This window comes from Heterodontus francisci, unplaced genomic scaffold, assembly GCF_036365525.1.
Source record: "Heterodontus francisci isolate sHetFra1 unplaced genomic scaffold, sHetFra1.hap1 HAP1_SCAFFOLD_1188, whole genome shotgun sequence".
NCBI classification, from domain to species: Eukaryota; Metazoa; Chordata; class Chondrichthyes; order Heterodontiformes; family Heterodontidae; genus Heterodontus; species Heterodontus francisci.
Genome location: NW_027141644.1, coordinates 1 through 12,959, shown reverse-complemented (window position 1 = coordinate 12,959; position 12,959 = coordinate 1). Strand labels below are relative to the sequence as shown.

Genomic DNA, 12,959 nt, shown 5'->3' with positions numbered 1-12,959 from the left:
CAGTCTCTCTGTGTCTCTGGGATTAGGTCCCGGCCTGTCAGGATTGTGTCAGTCTCTCTGTCTCTGGGATTAGGTCCCGGCCTGTCAGGGTTGTGTCAGTCTCTGTGTATCTGGGATTAGGTCCCGGCCTGTCAGGGTTGTGTCAGTCTCTGTGTATCTGGGATTAGGTCCCGGCCTGTCAGGGTTGTGTCAGTCTCTGTGTCTCTGGGATTAGGTCCCGGCCTGTCAGGGTTGTGTCACTCTCTCTGTGTCTCTGGGATTAGGTCCCGGCCTGTCAGGGTTGTGTCAGTCTCTGTGTATCTGGGATTAGGTCCCGGCCTGTCAGGGTTGTGTCAGTCTCTGTGTATCTGGGATTAGGTCCCGGCCTGTCAGGGTTGTGTCAGTCTCTCTGTGTCTCTGGGATTAGGTCCCGGCCTGTCAGGGTTGTGTCAGTCTCTGTGTATCTGGGATTAGGTCCCGGCCTGTCAGGGTTGTGTCAGTCTCTGTGTCTCTGGGATTAGGTCCCGGCCTGTCAGGGTTGTGTCAGTCTCTGTGTATCTGGGATTAGGTCCCGGCCTGTCAGGGTTGTGTCAGTCTCTGTGTCTCTGGGATTAGGTCCCGGCCTGTCAGGGTTGTGTCAGTCTCTCTGTCTCTGGGATTAGGTCCCGGACTGTCAGGGTTGTGTCAGTCTCTCTGTCTCTGGGATTAGGTCCCGGCCTGTCAGGGTTGTGTCAGTCTCTCTGTGTCTCTGGGATTAGGTCCTGGCCTGTCAGGGTTGTGTCAGTCTCTGTGTCTCTGGGATTAGGTCCCGGCCTGTCAGGGTTGTGTCAGTCTCTCTGTGTCTCTGGGATTAGGTCCCGGCCTGTCAGGTTTGTGTCAGTCTCTGTGTCTCTGGGATTAGGTCCCGGCCTGTCAGGGTTGTGTCAGTCTCTGTGTCTCTGGGATTAGGTACCGGCCTGTCAGGGTTGTGTCAGTCTCTCTCTGTCTCTGGGATTAGGTCCCGGCCTGTCAGGGTTCTGTCAGTCTCTGTGTCTCTGGGATTAGGTCCCGGCCTGTCAGGGTTGTGTCAGTCTCTCTGTGTCTCTGGGATTAGGTCCCGGCCTGTCAGGGTTGTGTCCGTCTCTCTCTGTCTCTGGGATTAGGTCCCGGCCTGTCAGGGTTGTGTCCGTCTCTCTGTGTCTCTGGGATTAGGTCTCGGCCTGTCAGGTTTGTGTCAGTCTCTCTGTGTCTGGGATTAGGTCCCGGCCTGTCAGGGTTGTGTCAGTCTCTCTGTGTCTCTGGGATTAGGTCCCGGCCTGTCAGGGTTGTGTCCGTCTCTCTGTGTCTCTGGGATTAGGTCTCGGCCTGTCAGGTTTGTGTCAGTCTCTCTCTGTCTCTGGGATTAGGTCCCGGCCTGTCAGGGTTGTGTCAGTCTCTGTGTCTCTGGGATTAGGTCCCGGCCTGTCAGGGTTGTGTCAGTCTCTCTGTCTCTGGGATTAGGTCCCGGCCTGTCAGGTTTGTGTCAGTCTCTGTGTCTCTGGGATTAGGTCCCGGCCTGTCAGGGTTGTGTCAGTCTCTCTGTCTCTGGGATTAGGTCCCGGCCTGTCAGGGTTGTGTCAGTCTCTCTGTGGCTCTGGGATTAGGTCCCGGCCTGTCAGGGTTGTGTCAGTCTCTGTGTCTCTGGGATTAGGTCCCGGCCTGTCAGGGTTGTGTCAGTCTCTCTGTGTCTCTGGGATTAGGTCCCGGCCTGTCAGGGTTGTGTCAGTCTCTCTGTGTCTCTGGGATTAGGTCCCGGCCTGTCAGGGTTGTGTCAGTCTCTGTGTCTCTGGGATTAGGTCCCGGCCTGTCAGGGTTGTGTCAGTCTCTCTGTCTCTGGGATTAGGTCCCGGCCTGTCAGGGTTGTGTCAGTCTCTCTGTGTCTCTGGGATTAGGTCCCGGCCTGTCAGGGTTGTGTCAGTCTCTCTGTGTCTCTGGGATTAGGTCCTGGCCTGTCAGGTTTGTGTCAGTCTCTCTGTCTCTGGGATTAGGTCCCGGCCTGTCAGGGTTGTGTCAGTCTCTCTGTCTCTGGGATTAGGTCCCGGCCTGTCAGGGTTGTGTCAGTCTCTGTGTCTCTGGGATTAGGTCCCGGCCTGTCAGGGTTGTGTCAGTCTCTGTGTCTCTGGGATTAGGTCCCGGCCTGTCAGGGTTGTGTCAGTCTCTCTGTCTCTGGGATTAGGTCCCGGCCTGTCAGGGTTGTGTCAGTCTCTCTGTGTCTCTGGGATTAGATCCCGGCCTGTCAGGTTTGTGTCAGTTTCTCTGTGTCTCTGGGATTAGATCCCGGCCTGTCAGGTTTGTGTCAGTCTCTCTGTGTCTCTGGGATTAGGTCCCGGCCTGTCAGGGTTGTGTCAGTCTCTGTGTCTCTGGGATTAGGTCCCGGCCTGTCAGGGTTGTGTCAGTCTCTGTGTCTCTGGGATTAGGTCCCGGCCTGTCAGGGTTGTGTCAGTCTCTCTGTCTCTGGGATTAGGTCCCGGCCTGTCAGGGTTGTGTCAGTCTCTCTGTCTCTGGGATTAGGTCCCGGCCTGTCAGGGTTGTGTCAGTCTCTCTGTCTCTGGGATTAGGTCCCGGCCTGTCAGGGTTGTGTCAGTCTCTCTGTCTCAGGGATTAGGTCCCGGCCTGTCAGGGCTGTGTCAGTCTCTCTGTGTCTCTGGGATTAGGTCCCGGCCTGTCAGGTTTGTGTCAGTCTCTGTGTCTCTGGGATTAGGTCCCGGCCTGTCAGGGTTGTGTCAGTCTCTGTGTCTCTGGGATTAGGTCCCGGCCTGTCAGGGTTGTGTCAGTCTCTCTGTCTCTGGGATTAGGTCCCGGCCTGTCAGGGTTGTGTCAGTCTCTCTGTCTCTGGGATTAGGTCCCGGCCTGTCAGGGTTGTGTCAGTCTCTCTGTGTCTCTGGGATTAGGTCCCGGCCTGTCAGGGTTGTGTCGGTCTCTCTCTGTCTCTGGGATTAGGTCCCGGCCTGTCAGGGTTGTGTCAGTCTCTGTGTCTCTGGGATTAGGTCCCGGCCTGTCAGGTTTGTGTCGGTCTCTCTCTGTCTCTGGGATTAGGTCCCGGCCTGTCAGGGTTGTGTCAGTCTCTCTGTGTCTCTGGGATTAGGTCCCGGCCTGTCAGGTTTGTGTCAGTCTCTGTGTCTCTGGGATTAGGTCCCGGCCTGTCAGGGTTGTGTCGGTCTCTCTCTGTCTCTGGGATTAGGTCCCGGCCTGTCAGGTTTGTGTCAGTCTCTCTGTCTCTGGGATTAGGTCCCGGCCTGTCAGGGTTGTGTCGGTCTCTCTCTGTCTCTGGGATTAGGTCCCGGCCTGTCAGGTTTGTGTCAGTCTCTCTGTCTCTGGGATTAGGTCCCGGCCTGTCAGGGTTGTGTCGGTCTCTCTCTGTCTCTGGGATTAGGTCCCGGCCTGTCAGGTTTGTGTCAGTCTCTCTGTCTCTGGGATTAGGTCCCGGCCTGTCAGGGTTGTGTCAGTCTCTCTGTGTCTCTGGGATTAGGTCCCGGCCTGTCAGGTTTGTGTCAGTCTCTCTGTCTCTGGGATTAGGTCCCGGCCTGTCAGGGTTGTGTCCGTCTCTGTGTCTCTGGGATTAGGTCCCGGCCTGTCAGGGTTGTGTCAGTCTCTGTGTCTCTGGGATTAGGTCCCGGCCTGTCAGGGTTGTGTCAGTCTCTCTGTGTCTCTGGGATTAGGTCCCGGCCTGTCAGGGTTGTGTCAGTCTCTCTGTGTCTCTGGGATTAGGTCCCAGCCTGTCAGGGTTGTGTCAGTCTCTCTGTGTCTCTGGGATTAGGTCCCGGCCTGTCAGGGTTGTGTCCGTCTCTGTGTCTCTGGGATTAGGTCCCGGCCTGTCAGGGTTGTGTCAGTCTCTCTGTGTCTCTGGGATTAGGTCCCGGCCTGTCAGGGTTGTGTCAGTCTCTCTGTGTCTCTGGGATTAGGTCCCGGCCTGTCAGGGTTGTGTCAGTCTCTGTGTCTCTGGGATTAGGTCCCGGCCTGTCAGGGTTGTGTCAGTCTCTCTCTGTCTCTGGGATTAGGTCCCGGCCTGTCAGGTTTGTGTCAGTCTCTCTGTCTCTGGGATTGGGTCCCGGCCTGTCAGGTTTGTGTCAGTCTCTCTGTCTCTGGGATTGGGTCCCGGCCTGTCAGGGTTGTGTCAGTCTCTCTGTATCTCTGGGATTAGGTCCCGGACTGTCAGGGTTGTGTCAGTCTCTCTGTGTCTCTGGGATTAGGTCCCGGCCTGTCAGGGTTGTGTCAGTCTCTCTCTGTCTCTGGGATTAGGTCCCGGACTGTCAGGGTTGTGTCCGTCTCTGTGTCTCTGGGATTAGGTCCCGGCCTGTCAGGGTTGTGTCAGTCTCTGTGTCTCTGGGATTAGGTCCCGGCCTGTCAGGGTTGTGTCAGTCTCTGTGTCTCTGGGATTAGGTCCCGGCCTGTCAGGGTTGTGTCAGTCTCTGTGTCTCTGGGATTAGGTCCCGGCCTGTCAGGGTTGTGTCAGTCTCTCTGTGCCTCTGGGATTAGGTCCCGGCCTGTCAGGGTTCTGTCAGTCTCTGTGTCTCTGGGATTAGGTCCTGGCCTGTCAGGGTTGTGTCAGTCTCTCTGTCTCTGGGATTAGGTACCGGCCTGTCAGGGTTGTGTCAGTCTCTCTGTGTCTCTGGGATTAGGTCCCGGCCTGTCAAGGCTGTGTCAGTCTCTCTGTGTCTCTGGGATTAGGTCCCGGCCTGTCAAGGCTGTGTCAGTCTCTCTGTGTCTCTGGGATTAGGTCCCGGCCTGTCAGGTTTGTGTCAGTCTCTCTCTGTCTCTGGGATTAGGTCCCGGCCTGTCAGGGTTGTGTCAGTCTCTCTGTGTCTCTGGGATTAGGTCCCGGCCTGTCAAGGCTGTGTCAGTCTCTCTGTGTCTCTGGGATTAGGTCCCGGCCTGTCAGGGTTGTGTCAGTCTCTCTGTGTCTCTGGGATTAGGTCCCGGCCTGTCAGGGTTGTGTCAGTCTCTCTGTGCCTCTGGGATTAGGTCCCGGCCTGTCAGGGTTCTGTCAGTCTCTGTGTCTCTGGGATTAGGTCCTGGCCTGTCAGGGTTGTGTCAGTCTCTCTGTCTCTGGGATTAGGTACCGGCCTGTCAGGGTTGTGTCAGTCTCTGTGTCTCTGGGATTAGGTCCCGGCCTGTCAAGGCTGTGTCAGTCTCTCTGTGCCTCTGGGATTAGGTCCCGGCCTGTCAGGGTTCTGTCAGTCTCTGTGTCTCTGGGATTAGGTCCCGGCCTGTCAGGGTTCTGTCAGTCTCTGTGTCTCTGGGATTAGGTACCGGCCTGTCAGGGTTGTGTCAGTCTCTGTGTCTCTGGGATTAGGTCCCGGCCTGTCAGGTTTGTGTCAGTCTCTCTGTGTCTCTGGGATTAGGTCCCGGCCTGTCAGGGTTCTGTCAGTCTCTCTGTCTCTGGGATTAGGTCCCGGCCTGTCAGGGTTGTGTCAGTCTCTCTGTGCCTCTGGGATTAGGTCCCGGCCTGTCAGGGTTGTGTCAGTCGCTGTGTGTCTCTGGGATTAGGTCCCGGCCTGTCAGGGTTGTGTCAGTCTCTCTGTGTCTCTGGGATTAGGTCCCGGCCTGTCAGGGTTGTGTCCGTCTCTCTGTGTCTCTGGGATTAGGTCCCGGCCTGTCAGGGTTGTGTCAGTCTCTGTGTCTCTGGGATTAGGTCCCGGCCTGTCAGGGTTGTGTCCGTCTCTCTGTGTCTCTGGGATTAGGTCCCGGCCTGTCAGGGTTGTGTCAGTCTCTGTGTCTCTGGGATTAGGTCCCGGCCTGTCAGGGCTGTGTCAGTCTCTCTGTGTCTCTGGGATTAGGTCCCGGCCTGTCAGGGTTGTGTCCGTCTCTCTGTGTCTCTGGGATTAGGTCCCGGCCTGTCAGGGTTGTGTCAGTCTCTGTGTCTCTGGGATTAGGTCCCGGCCTGTCAGGGTTGTGTCCGTCTCTCTGTGTCTCTGGGATTAGGTCCCGGCCTGTCAGGGTTGTGTCAGTCTCTGTGTCTCTGGGATTAGGTCCCGGCCTGTCAGGGTTGTGTCAGTCTCTCTCTGTCTCTGGGATTAGGTCCCGGCCTGTCAGGGTTGTGTCAGTCTCTGTGTCTCTGGGATTAGGTCCCGGCCTGTCAGGGTTGTGTCGGTCTCTCTCTGTCTCTGGGATTAGGTCCCGGCCTGTCAGGGTTGTGTCAGTCTCTCTGTGTCTCTGGGATTAGGTCCCGGCCTGTCAGGATTGTGTCAGTCTCTCTGTCTCTGGGATTAGGTCCCGGCCTGTCAGGGCTGTGTCAGTCTCTCTCTGTCTCTGGGATTAGGTCCCGGCCTGTCAGGGTTGTGTCAGTCTCTCTCTGTCTCTGGGATTAGGTCCCGGCCTGTCAGGGCTGTGTCAGTCTCTCTCTGTCTCTGGGATTAGGTCCCGGCCTGTCAGGATTGTGTCAGTCTCTCTGTCTCTGGGATTAGGTCCCGGCCTCTCAGGTTTGTGTCAGTCTCTGTGTCTCAGGGATTAGGTCCCGGCCTGTCAGGGTTGTGTCAGTCTCTGCGTCTCTGGGATTAGGTCCCGGCCTGTCAGGGTTGTGTCAATCTCTGTGTCTCTGGGATTAGGTTCCGGCCTGTCAGGGTTCTGTCAGTCTCTCTGTGTCTCTGGGATTAGATCCCGGCCTGTCAGGTTTGTGTCAGTCTCTCTGTGTCTCTGGGATTAGGTCCCGGCCTGTCAGGGTTGTGTCAGTCTCTCTGTGTCTCTGGGATTAGGTCCCGGCCTGTCAGGGTTGTGTCAGTCTCTCTGTGTCTCTGGGATTAGGTCCCGGCCTGTCAGGGTTGTGTCAGTCTCTGTGTCTCTGGGATTAGGTCCCGGCCTGTCAGGGTTGTGTCAGTCTCTCTGTGTCTCTGGGATTAGGTCCCGGCCTGTCAGGGTTGTGTCAGTCTCTCTGTGTCTGGGATTAGGTTCCGGCCTGTCAGTGTTGTGTCAGTCTCTCTGTCTCTGGAATTAGGTCCCGGCCTGTCAGGGTTGTGTCAGTCTCTGTGTCTCTGGGATTAGGTCCCGGCCTGTCAGGGTTGTGTCAGTCTCTCTGTGTCTCTGGGATTAGGTCCCGGCCTGTCAGGTTTGTGTCAGTCTCTCTGTGTCTCTGGGATTAGGTCCTGGCCTGTCAGGGTTGTGTCAGTCTCTGTGTCTCTGGGATTAGGTCCCGGCCTGTCAGGGTTGTGTCAGTCTCTCTGTCTCTGGGATTAGGTCCCGGCCTGTCAGGGTTGTATCAGTCTCTGTGTCTCTGGGATAAGGTCCCGGCCTGTCAGGGTTGTGTCAGTCTCTGTGTGTGTCTGGGATTAGGTCCCGGCCTGTCAGGGTTGTGTCCGTCTCTGTGTCTCTGGGATTAGGTCCCGGCCTGTCAGGGTTGTGTCAGTCTCTGTGTCTCTGGGATTAGGTCCCGGCCTGTCAGGGTTGTGTCAGTCTCTGTGTCTCTGGGATTAGGTCCCGGCCTGTCAGGGTTGTGTCAGTCTCTCTGTGTCTCTGGGATTAGGTCCCGGCCTGTCAGGGTTGTGTCAGTCTCTCTGTGTCTCTGGGATTAGGTCCCGGCCTGTCAGGGTTGTGTCAGTCTCTGTGTCTCTGGGATAAGGTCCCGGCCTGTCAGGGTTGTGTCAGTCTCTCTGTGTCTCTGGGATTAGGTCCTGGCCTGTCAGGGTTGTGTCAGTCTCTGTGTCTCTGGGATTAGGTCCCGGCCTGTCAGGGTTGTGTCAGTCTCTGTGTGTCTCTGGGATTAGGTCCCGGCCTGTCAGGGTTGTGTCAGTCTCTCTGTCTCTGGGATTAGGTCCCGGACTGTCAGGGTTGTGTCAGTCTCTGTGTCTCTGGGATTAGGTCCTGGCCTGTCAGGGTTGTGTCAGTCTCTCTGTGTCTCTGGGATTAGGTCCTGGCCTGTCAGGGTTGTGTCAGTCTCTGTGTCTCTGGGATTAGGTCCCGGCCTGTCAGGGTTGTGTCAGTCTCTGTGTGTCTCTGGGATTAGGTCCCGGCCTGTCAGGGTTGTGTCAGTCTCTCTGTGTCTCTGGGATTAGGTCCCGGCCTGTCAGGGTTGTGTCAGTCTCTCTGTGTCTCTGGGATTAGGTCCTGGCCTGTCAGGGTTGTGTCAGTCTCTGTGTCTCTGGGATTAGGTCCCGGCCTGTCAGGGTTGTGTCCGTCTCTGTGTCTCTGGGATTAGGTCCCGGCCTGTCAGGGTTGTGTCAGTCTCTGTGTCTCTGGGATTAGGTCCCGGCCTGTCAGGGTTGTGTCAGTCTCTCTCTGTCTCTGGGATTAGGTCCCGGCCTGTCAGGGTTGTGTCAGTCTCTGTGTCTCTGGGATTAGGTCCCGGCCTGTCAGGGTTGTGTCAGTCTCTGTGTCTCTGGGATTAGGTCCCGGCCTGTCAGGGTTGTGTCAGTCTCTCTCTGTCTCTGGGATTAGGTCCCGGCCTGTCAGGGTTGTGTCAGTCTCTCTGTGTCTCTGGGGTTAGGTCCCGGCCTGTCAGGGTTGTGTCAGTCTCTCTGTGTCTCTGGGATTAGGTCCCGGCCTGTCAGGGTTGTGTCAGTCTCTGTGTCTCTGGGATAAGGTCCCGGCCTGTCAGGGTTGTGTCAGTCTCTCTGTGTCTCTGGGATTAGGTCCTGGCCTGTCAGGGTTGTGTCAGTCTCTGTGTCTCTGGGATTAGGTCCCGGCCTGTCAGGGTTGTGTCAGTCTCTGTGTGTCTCTGGGATTAGGTCCCGGCCTGTCAGGGTTGTGTCAGTCTCTCTGTCTCTGGGATTAGGTCCCGGACTGTCAGGGTTGTGTCAGTCTCTGTGTCTCTGGGATTAGGTCCTGGCCTGTCAGGGTTGTGTCAGTCTCTCTGTGTCTCTGGGATTAGGTCCTGGCCTGTCAGGGTTGTGTCAGTCTCTGTGTCTCTGGGATTAGGTCCCGGCCTGTCAGGGTTGTGTCAGTCTCTGTGTGTCTCTGGGATTAGGTCCCGGCCTGTCAGGGTTGTGTCAGTCTCTCTGTGTCTCTGGGATTAGGTCCCGGCCTGTCAGGGTTGTGTCAGTCTCTCTGTGTCTCTGGGATTAGGTCCTGGCCTGTCAGGGTTGTGTCAGTCTCTGTGTCTCTGGGATTAGGTCCCGGCCTGTCAGGGTTGTGTCCGTCTCTGTGTCTCTGGGATTAGGTCCCGGCCTGTCAGGGTTGTGTCAGTCTCTGTGTCTCTGGGATTAGGTCCCGGCCTGTCAGGGTTGTGTCAGTCTCTCTCTGTCTCTGGGATTAGGTCCCGGCCTGTCAGGGTTGTGTCAGTCTCTGTGTCTCTGGGATTAGGTCCCGGCCTGTCAGGGTTGTGTCAGTCTCTGTGTCTCTGGGATTAGGTCCCGGCCTGTCAGGGTTGTGTCAGTCTCTCTCTGTCTCTGGGATTAGGTCCCGGCCTGTCAGGGTTGTGTCAGTCTCTGTGTCTCTGGGATTAGGTCCCGGCCTGTCAGGGTTGTGTCAGTCTCTCTGTGTCTCTGGGATTAGGTCCCGGCCTGTCAGGGTTGTGTCAGTCTCTCTGTCTCTGGGATTAGGTCCCGGCCTGTCAGGGTTGTGTCAGTCTCTCTGTGTCTCTGGGATTAGGTCCCGGCCTGTCAGGGTTGTGTCAGTCTCTCTGTCTCTGGGATTAGGTCCCGGCCTGTCAGGGTTGTGTCAGTCTCTCTGTGTCTCTGGGATTAGGTCCCGGCCTGTCAGGGTTGTGTCAGTCTCTCTGTCTCTGGGATTAGGTTCCGGCCTGTCAGGGTTGTGTCAGTCTCTCTGTGTCTCTGGGATTAGGTACCGGCCTGTCAGGGTTGTGTCAGTCTCTCTGTCTCTGGGATTAGGTCCCGGCCTGTCAGGGTTCTGTCAGTCTCTCTGTGTTTCTCTGGGATTAGGTCCCGGCCTGTCAGGTTTGTGTCAGTCTCTGTGTCTCTGGGATTAGGTCCCGGCCTGTCAGGGTTGTGTCAGTCTCTCTGTGTCTCTGGGATTAGGTACCGGCCTGTCAGGGTTGTGTCAGTCTCTCTGTGTCTCTGGGATTAGGTCCCGGCCTGTCAGGGTTGTGTCAGTCTCTCTGTGTCTCTGGGATTAGTTCCCGGCCTGTCAGGGTTCTGTCAGTCTCTCTGTGTCTCTGGGATTAGGTCCCGGCCTGTCAGGGTTGTGTCAGTCTCTGTGTGTCTCTGGGATTAGGTCCCGGCCTGTCAGGGTTCTGTCAGTCTCTGTGTCTCTGGGATTAGGTCCCGGCCTGTCAGGGTTGTGTCAGTCTCTCTGTGTCTCTGGGATTAGGTCCCGGCCTGTCAGGGTTGTGTCCGTCTCTGTGTCTCTGGGATTAGGTCCCGGCCTGTCAGGGTTCTGTCAGTCTCTGTGTCTCTGGGATTAGGTCCCGGACTGTCAGGGTTGTGTCAGTCTCTCTCTGTCTCTGGGATTAGGTCCCGGCCTGTCAGGGTTGTGTCAGTCTCTGTGTCTCTGGGATTAGGTCCCGGCCTGTCAGGGTTGTGTCAGTCTCTCTGTCTCTGGGATTAGGTCCCGGCCTGTCAGGTTTGTGTCAGTCTCTGTGTCTCTGGGATTAGGTCCCGGCCTGTCAGGGTTGTGTCAGTCTCTCTGTGTCTCTGGATTAGGTCCCGGCCTGTCAGGGTTGTGTCAGTCTCTCTGTGTCTCTGGGATTAGGTCCCGGCCTGTCAGGGTTGTGTCAGTCTCTGTGTCTCTGGGATTAGGTCCCAGCCTGTCAGGGTTGTGTCAGTCTCTGTGTCTCTGGGATTAGGTCCCGGCCTGTCAGGATTGTGTCAGTCTCTGTGTCTCTGGGATTAGGTCCCGGCCTGTCAGGGTTGTGTCAGTCTCTGTGTCTCTGGGATTAGGTCCCGGCCTGTCAGGGTTGTGTCGGTCTCTCTCTGTCTCTGGGATTAGGTCCCGGCCTGTCAGTGTTGTGTCAGTCTCTCTGTGTCTCTGGGATTAGGTCCCGGCCTGTCAGGGTTGTGTCAGTCTCTGTGTGTCTGGGATTAGGTCCCGGCCTGTCAGTGTTGTGTCAGTCTCTCTGTGTCTCTGGGATTAGGTCCCGGCCTGTCAGGGTTGTGTCAGTCTCTCTCTGTCTCTGGGATTAGGTCCCGGCCTGTCAGGGTTGTGTCAGTCTCTCTGTGTCTCTGGGATTAGGTCCCGGCCTGTCAGGGTTGTGTCAGTCTCTGTGTCTCTGGGATTAGGTCCCGGCCTGTCAGGGTTGTGTCGGTCTCTCTCTGTCTCTGGGATTAGGTCCCGGCCTGTCAGTGTTGTGTCGGTCTCTCTCTGTCTCTGGGATTAGGTCCCGGCCTGTCATCTTTGTTGCAGAATTTTTTCTGTGGGTTTGGTTTCGGCCTATGCTGTCCTCTACAGCTGACTCCTCATCCCTTCCCCTTCTTTGCCCTCAGGGAAAGAAAGTTGCTGACGACTGCTGGCAGGAATTGTCTAATTCCAGGGACATCACTGAGCCTACAGCCCAGCTCAAAGAGAACCAGGTAAGGAGTGAAAGATACAAGGCCCACTGCTGTCTCTGTCTCCCCTCGACCTGTCTGTGTTCACTGTATTTATTAACAACACAGCTGACAGGATAGAAAGACACATATCCGCAAAGTGATGGAAGGTGTCATCAACAGTGCCATCAAGCAGCACTTGCTTGGCAATAACCTGCTCAGTGACACTCAGTTTGGGTTCCGCCAGGGACACTCAGCTCCTGACCTCATTACAGCCTTGGTTCAAACATGGACAACAGAGCTGAACTCAAGAGGTGAGGTGAGAGTGACTGCCCTTGATATCAAGGCAGCATTTGACCGAGTATGGCATCAAGGAGCCCGAGCAAAACTGAGGTCAATGGGAATCAGGGGGAAAACTCTCCACTGGTTGGAGTCATACCTAGCGCAAAGGAAGATGGTTGTGGTTGTTGGAGGTCAATCATCTGAGCTCCAGGACATCACTGCAGGAGTTCCTCAGGGTAGTGTCCTAGGCCCAACCATCTTCAGCTGCTTCATCAATGACCTTCCTTCAATCATAAGGTCAGAAGTGGGGATGTTCGCTGATGATTGCACAATGTTCAGCACCATTCGTGACTCCTCAGATACTGAAGCAGTCTGTGTAGAAATGCAGCAAGACCTGGACAATATCCAGGCTTGGGCTGATAAGTGGCAAGTAACATTCACGCCACACAAGTGCCAGGCAATGACCATCTCCAACAAGAGAGAATCTAACCATCTCCCCTTGACATTCAACGGCATTACCATCGCTGAATCCCCCACTATCAACATCCTAGGGCTACCATTGACCAGAAACTGAACTGGAGTAGCCATATAAATACCGTGGCTATAAGAGCAGGTCAGAGGCTAGGAATCCTGCGGTGAGTAACTCACCTCCTGACTCCCCAAAGCCTGTCCACCATCTACAAGACACAAGTCAGGAGTGTGATGGAATATTCTCCACTTGCCTGGATGGTGCAGCTCCAACAACACTCAAGAAGCTCGACACCATCCAGGACAAAGCAGCCCACTTGACTGGCACCCCATCCACAAACATTCACTCCCTCCACCACCGACACACAGTGACAGCAGTGTGTACCATCTACAAGATGCACTGCAGCAATGTACCAAGGCTCCTTAGACAGCACCTTCCAAACCCACGACCTCTACCACCTAGAAGGACAAGGGCAGCAAATACATGGGAACATCACCACCTGCAAGTTCCCCTCCAAGTCACACACCATCCTGACTTGGAACTATATCACCGTTCCTTCACTGTCACTGGGTCAAAATCCTGGAACTCCCTTCCTAACAGCACTGTGGGTGTATCTACCCCACATGGACTGCAGCGGTTCAAGAAGGCAGCTCACCACCACCTTCTCAAGGGCAATTAGGGATGGGCAATAAATGCTGGCCTGGCCAGTGACACCCACATCCCAGAATGATTTTAAAAAGTCCACATTTGCTGATGAGGTAATGACAGGCAGCAGTGTAGATTGAAGCATAAAATTACGATGAGATATTTGTAGATGAAGTGAATGGGAAAACTGTGACAAATGGAGATCTGCTACTTTG

General features: G+C 55.9%; 1 protein-coding gene across 1 annotated transcript in view; it reads left to right on the top strand.

Annotated features, from left to right (window-relative positions):
* Nucleotides 1–11,393, top strand: part of LOC137364263 (embryonal Fyn-associated substrate-like) — a gene marked incomplete at its 3' end in the record, with an annotated part of 76,792 nt that extends 65,399 nt beyond the window's left edge. The window contains exon 6 of the mRNA XM_068027592.1: nucleotides 11,307–11,393. Coding sequence (XP_067883693.1) covers nucleotides 11,307–11,393 — 87 coding nt within the window. The remainder of the gene's footprint in view (nucleotides 1–11,306) is intronic.
* Between the last annotated feature and the right edge of the window lie 1,566 nt (nucleotides 11,394–12,959).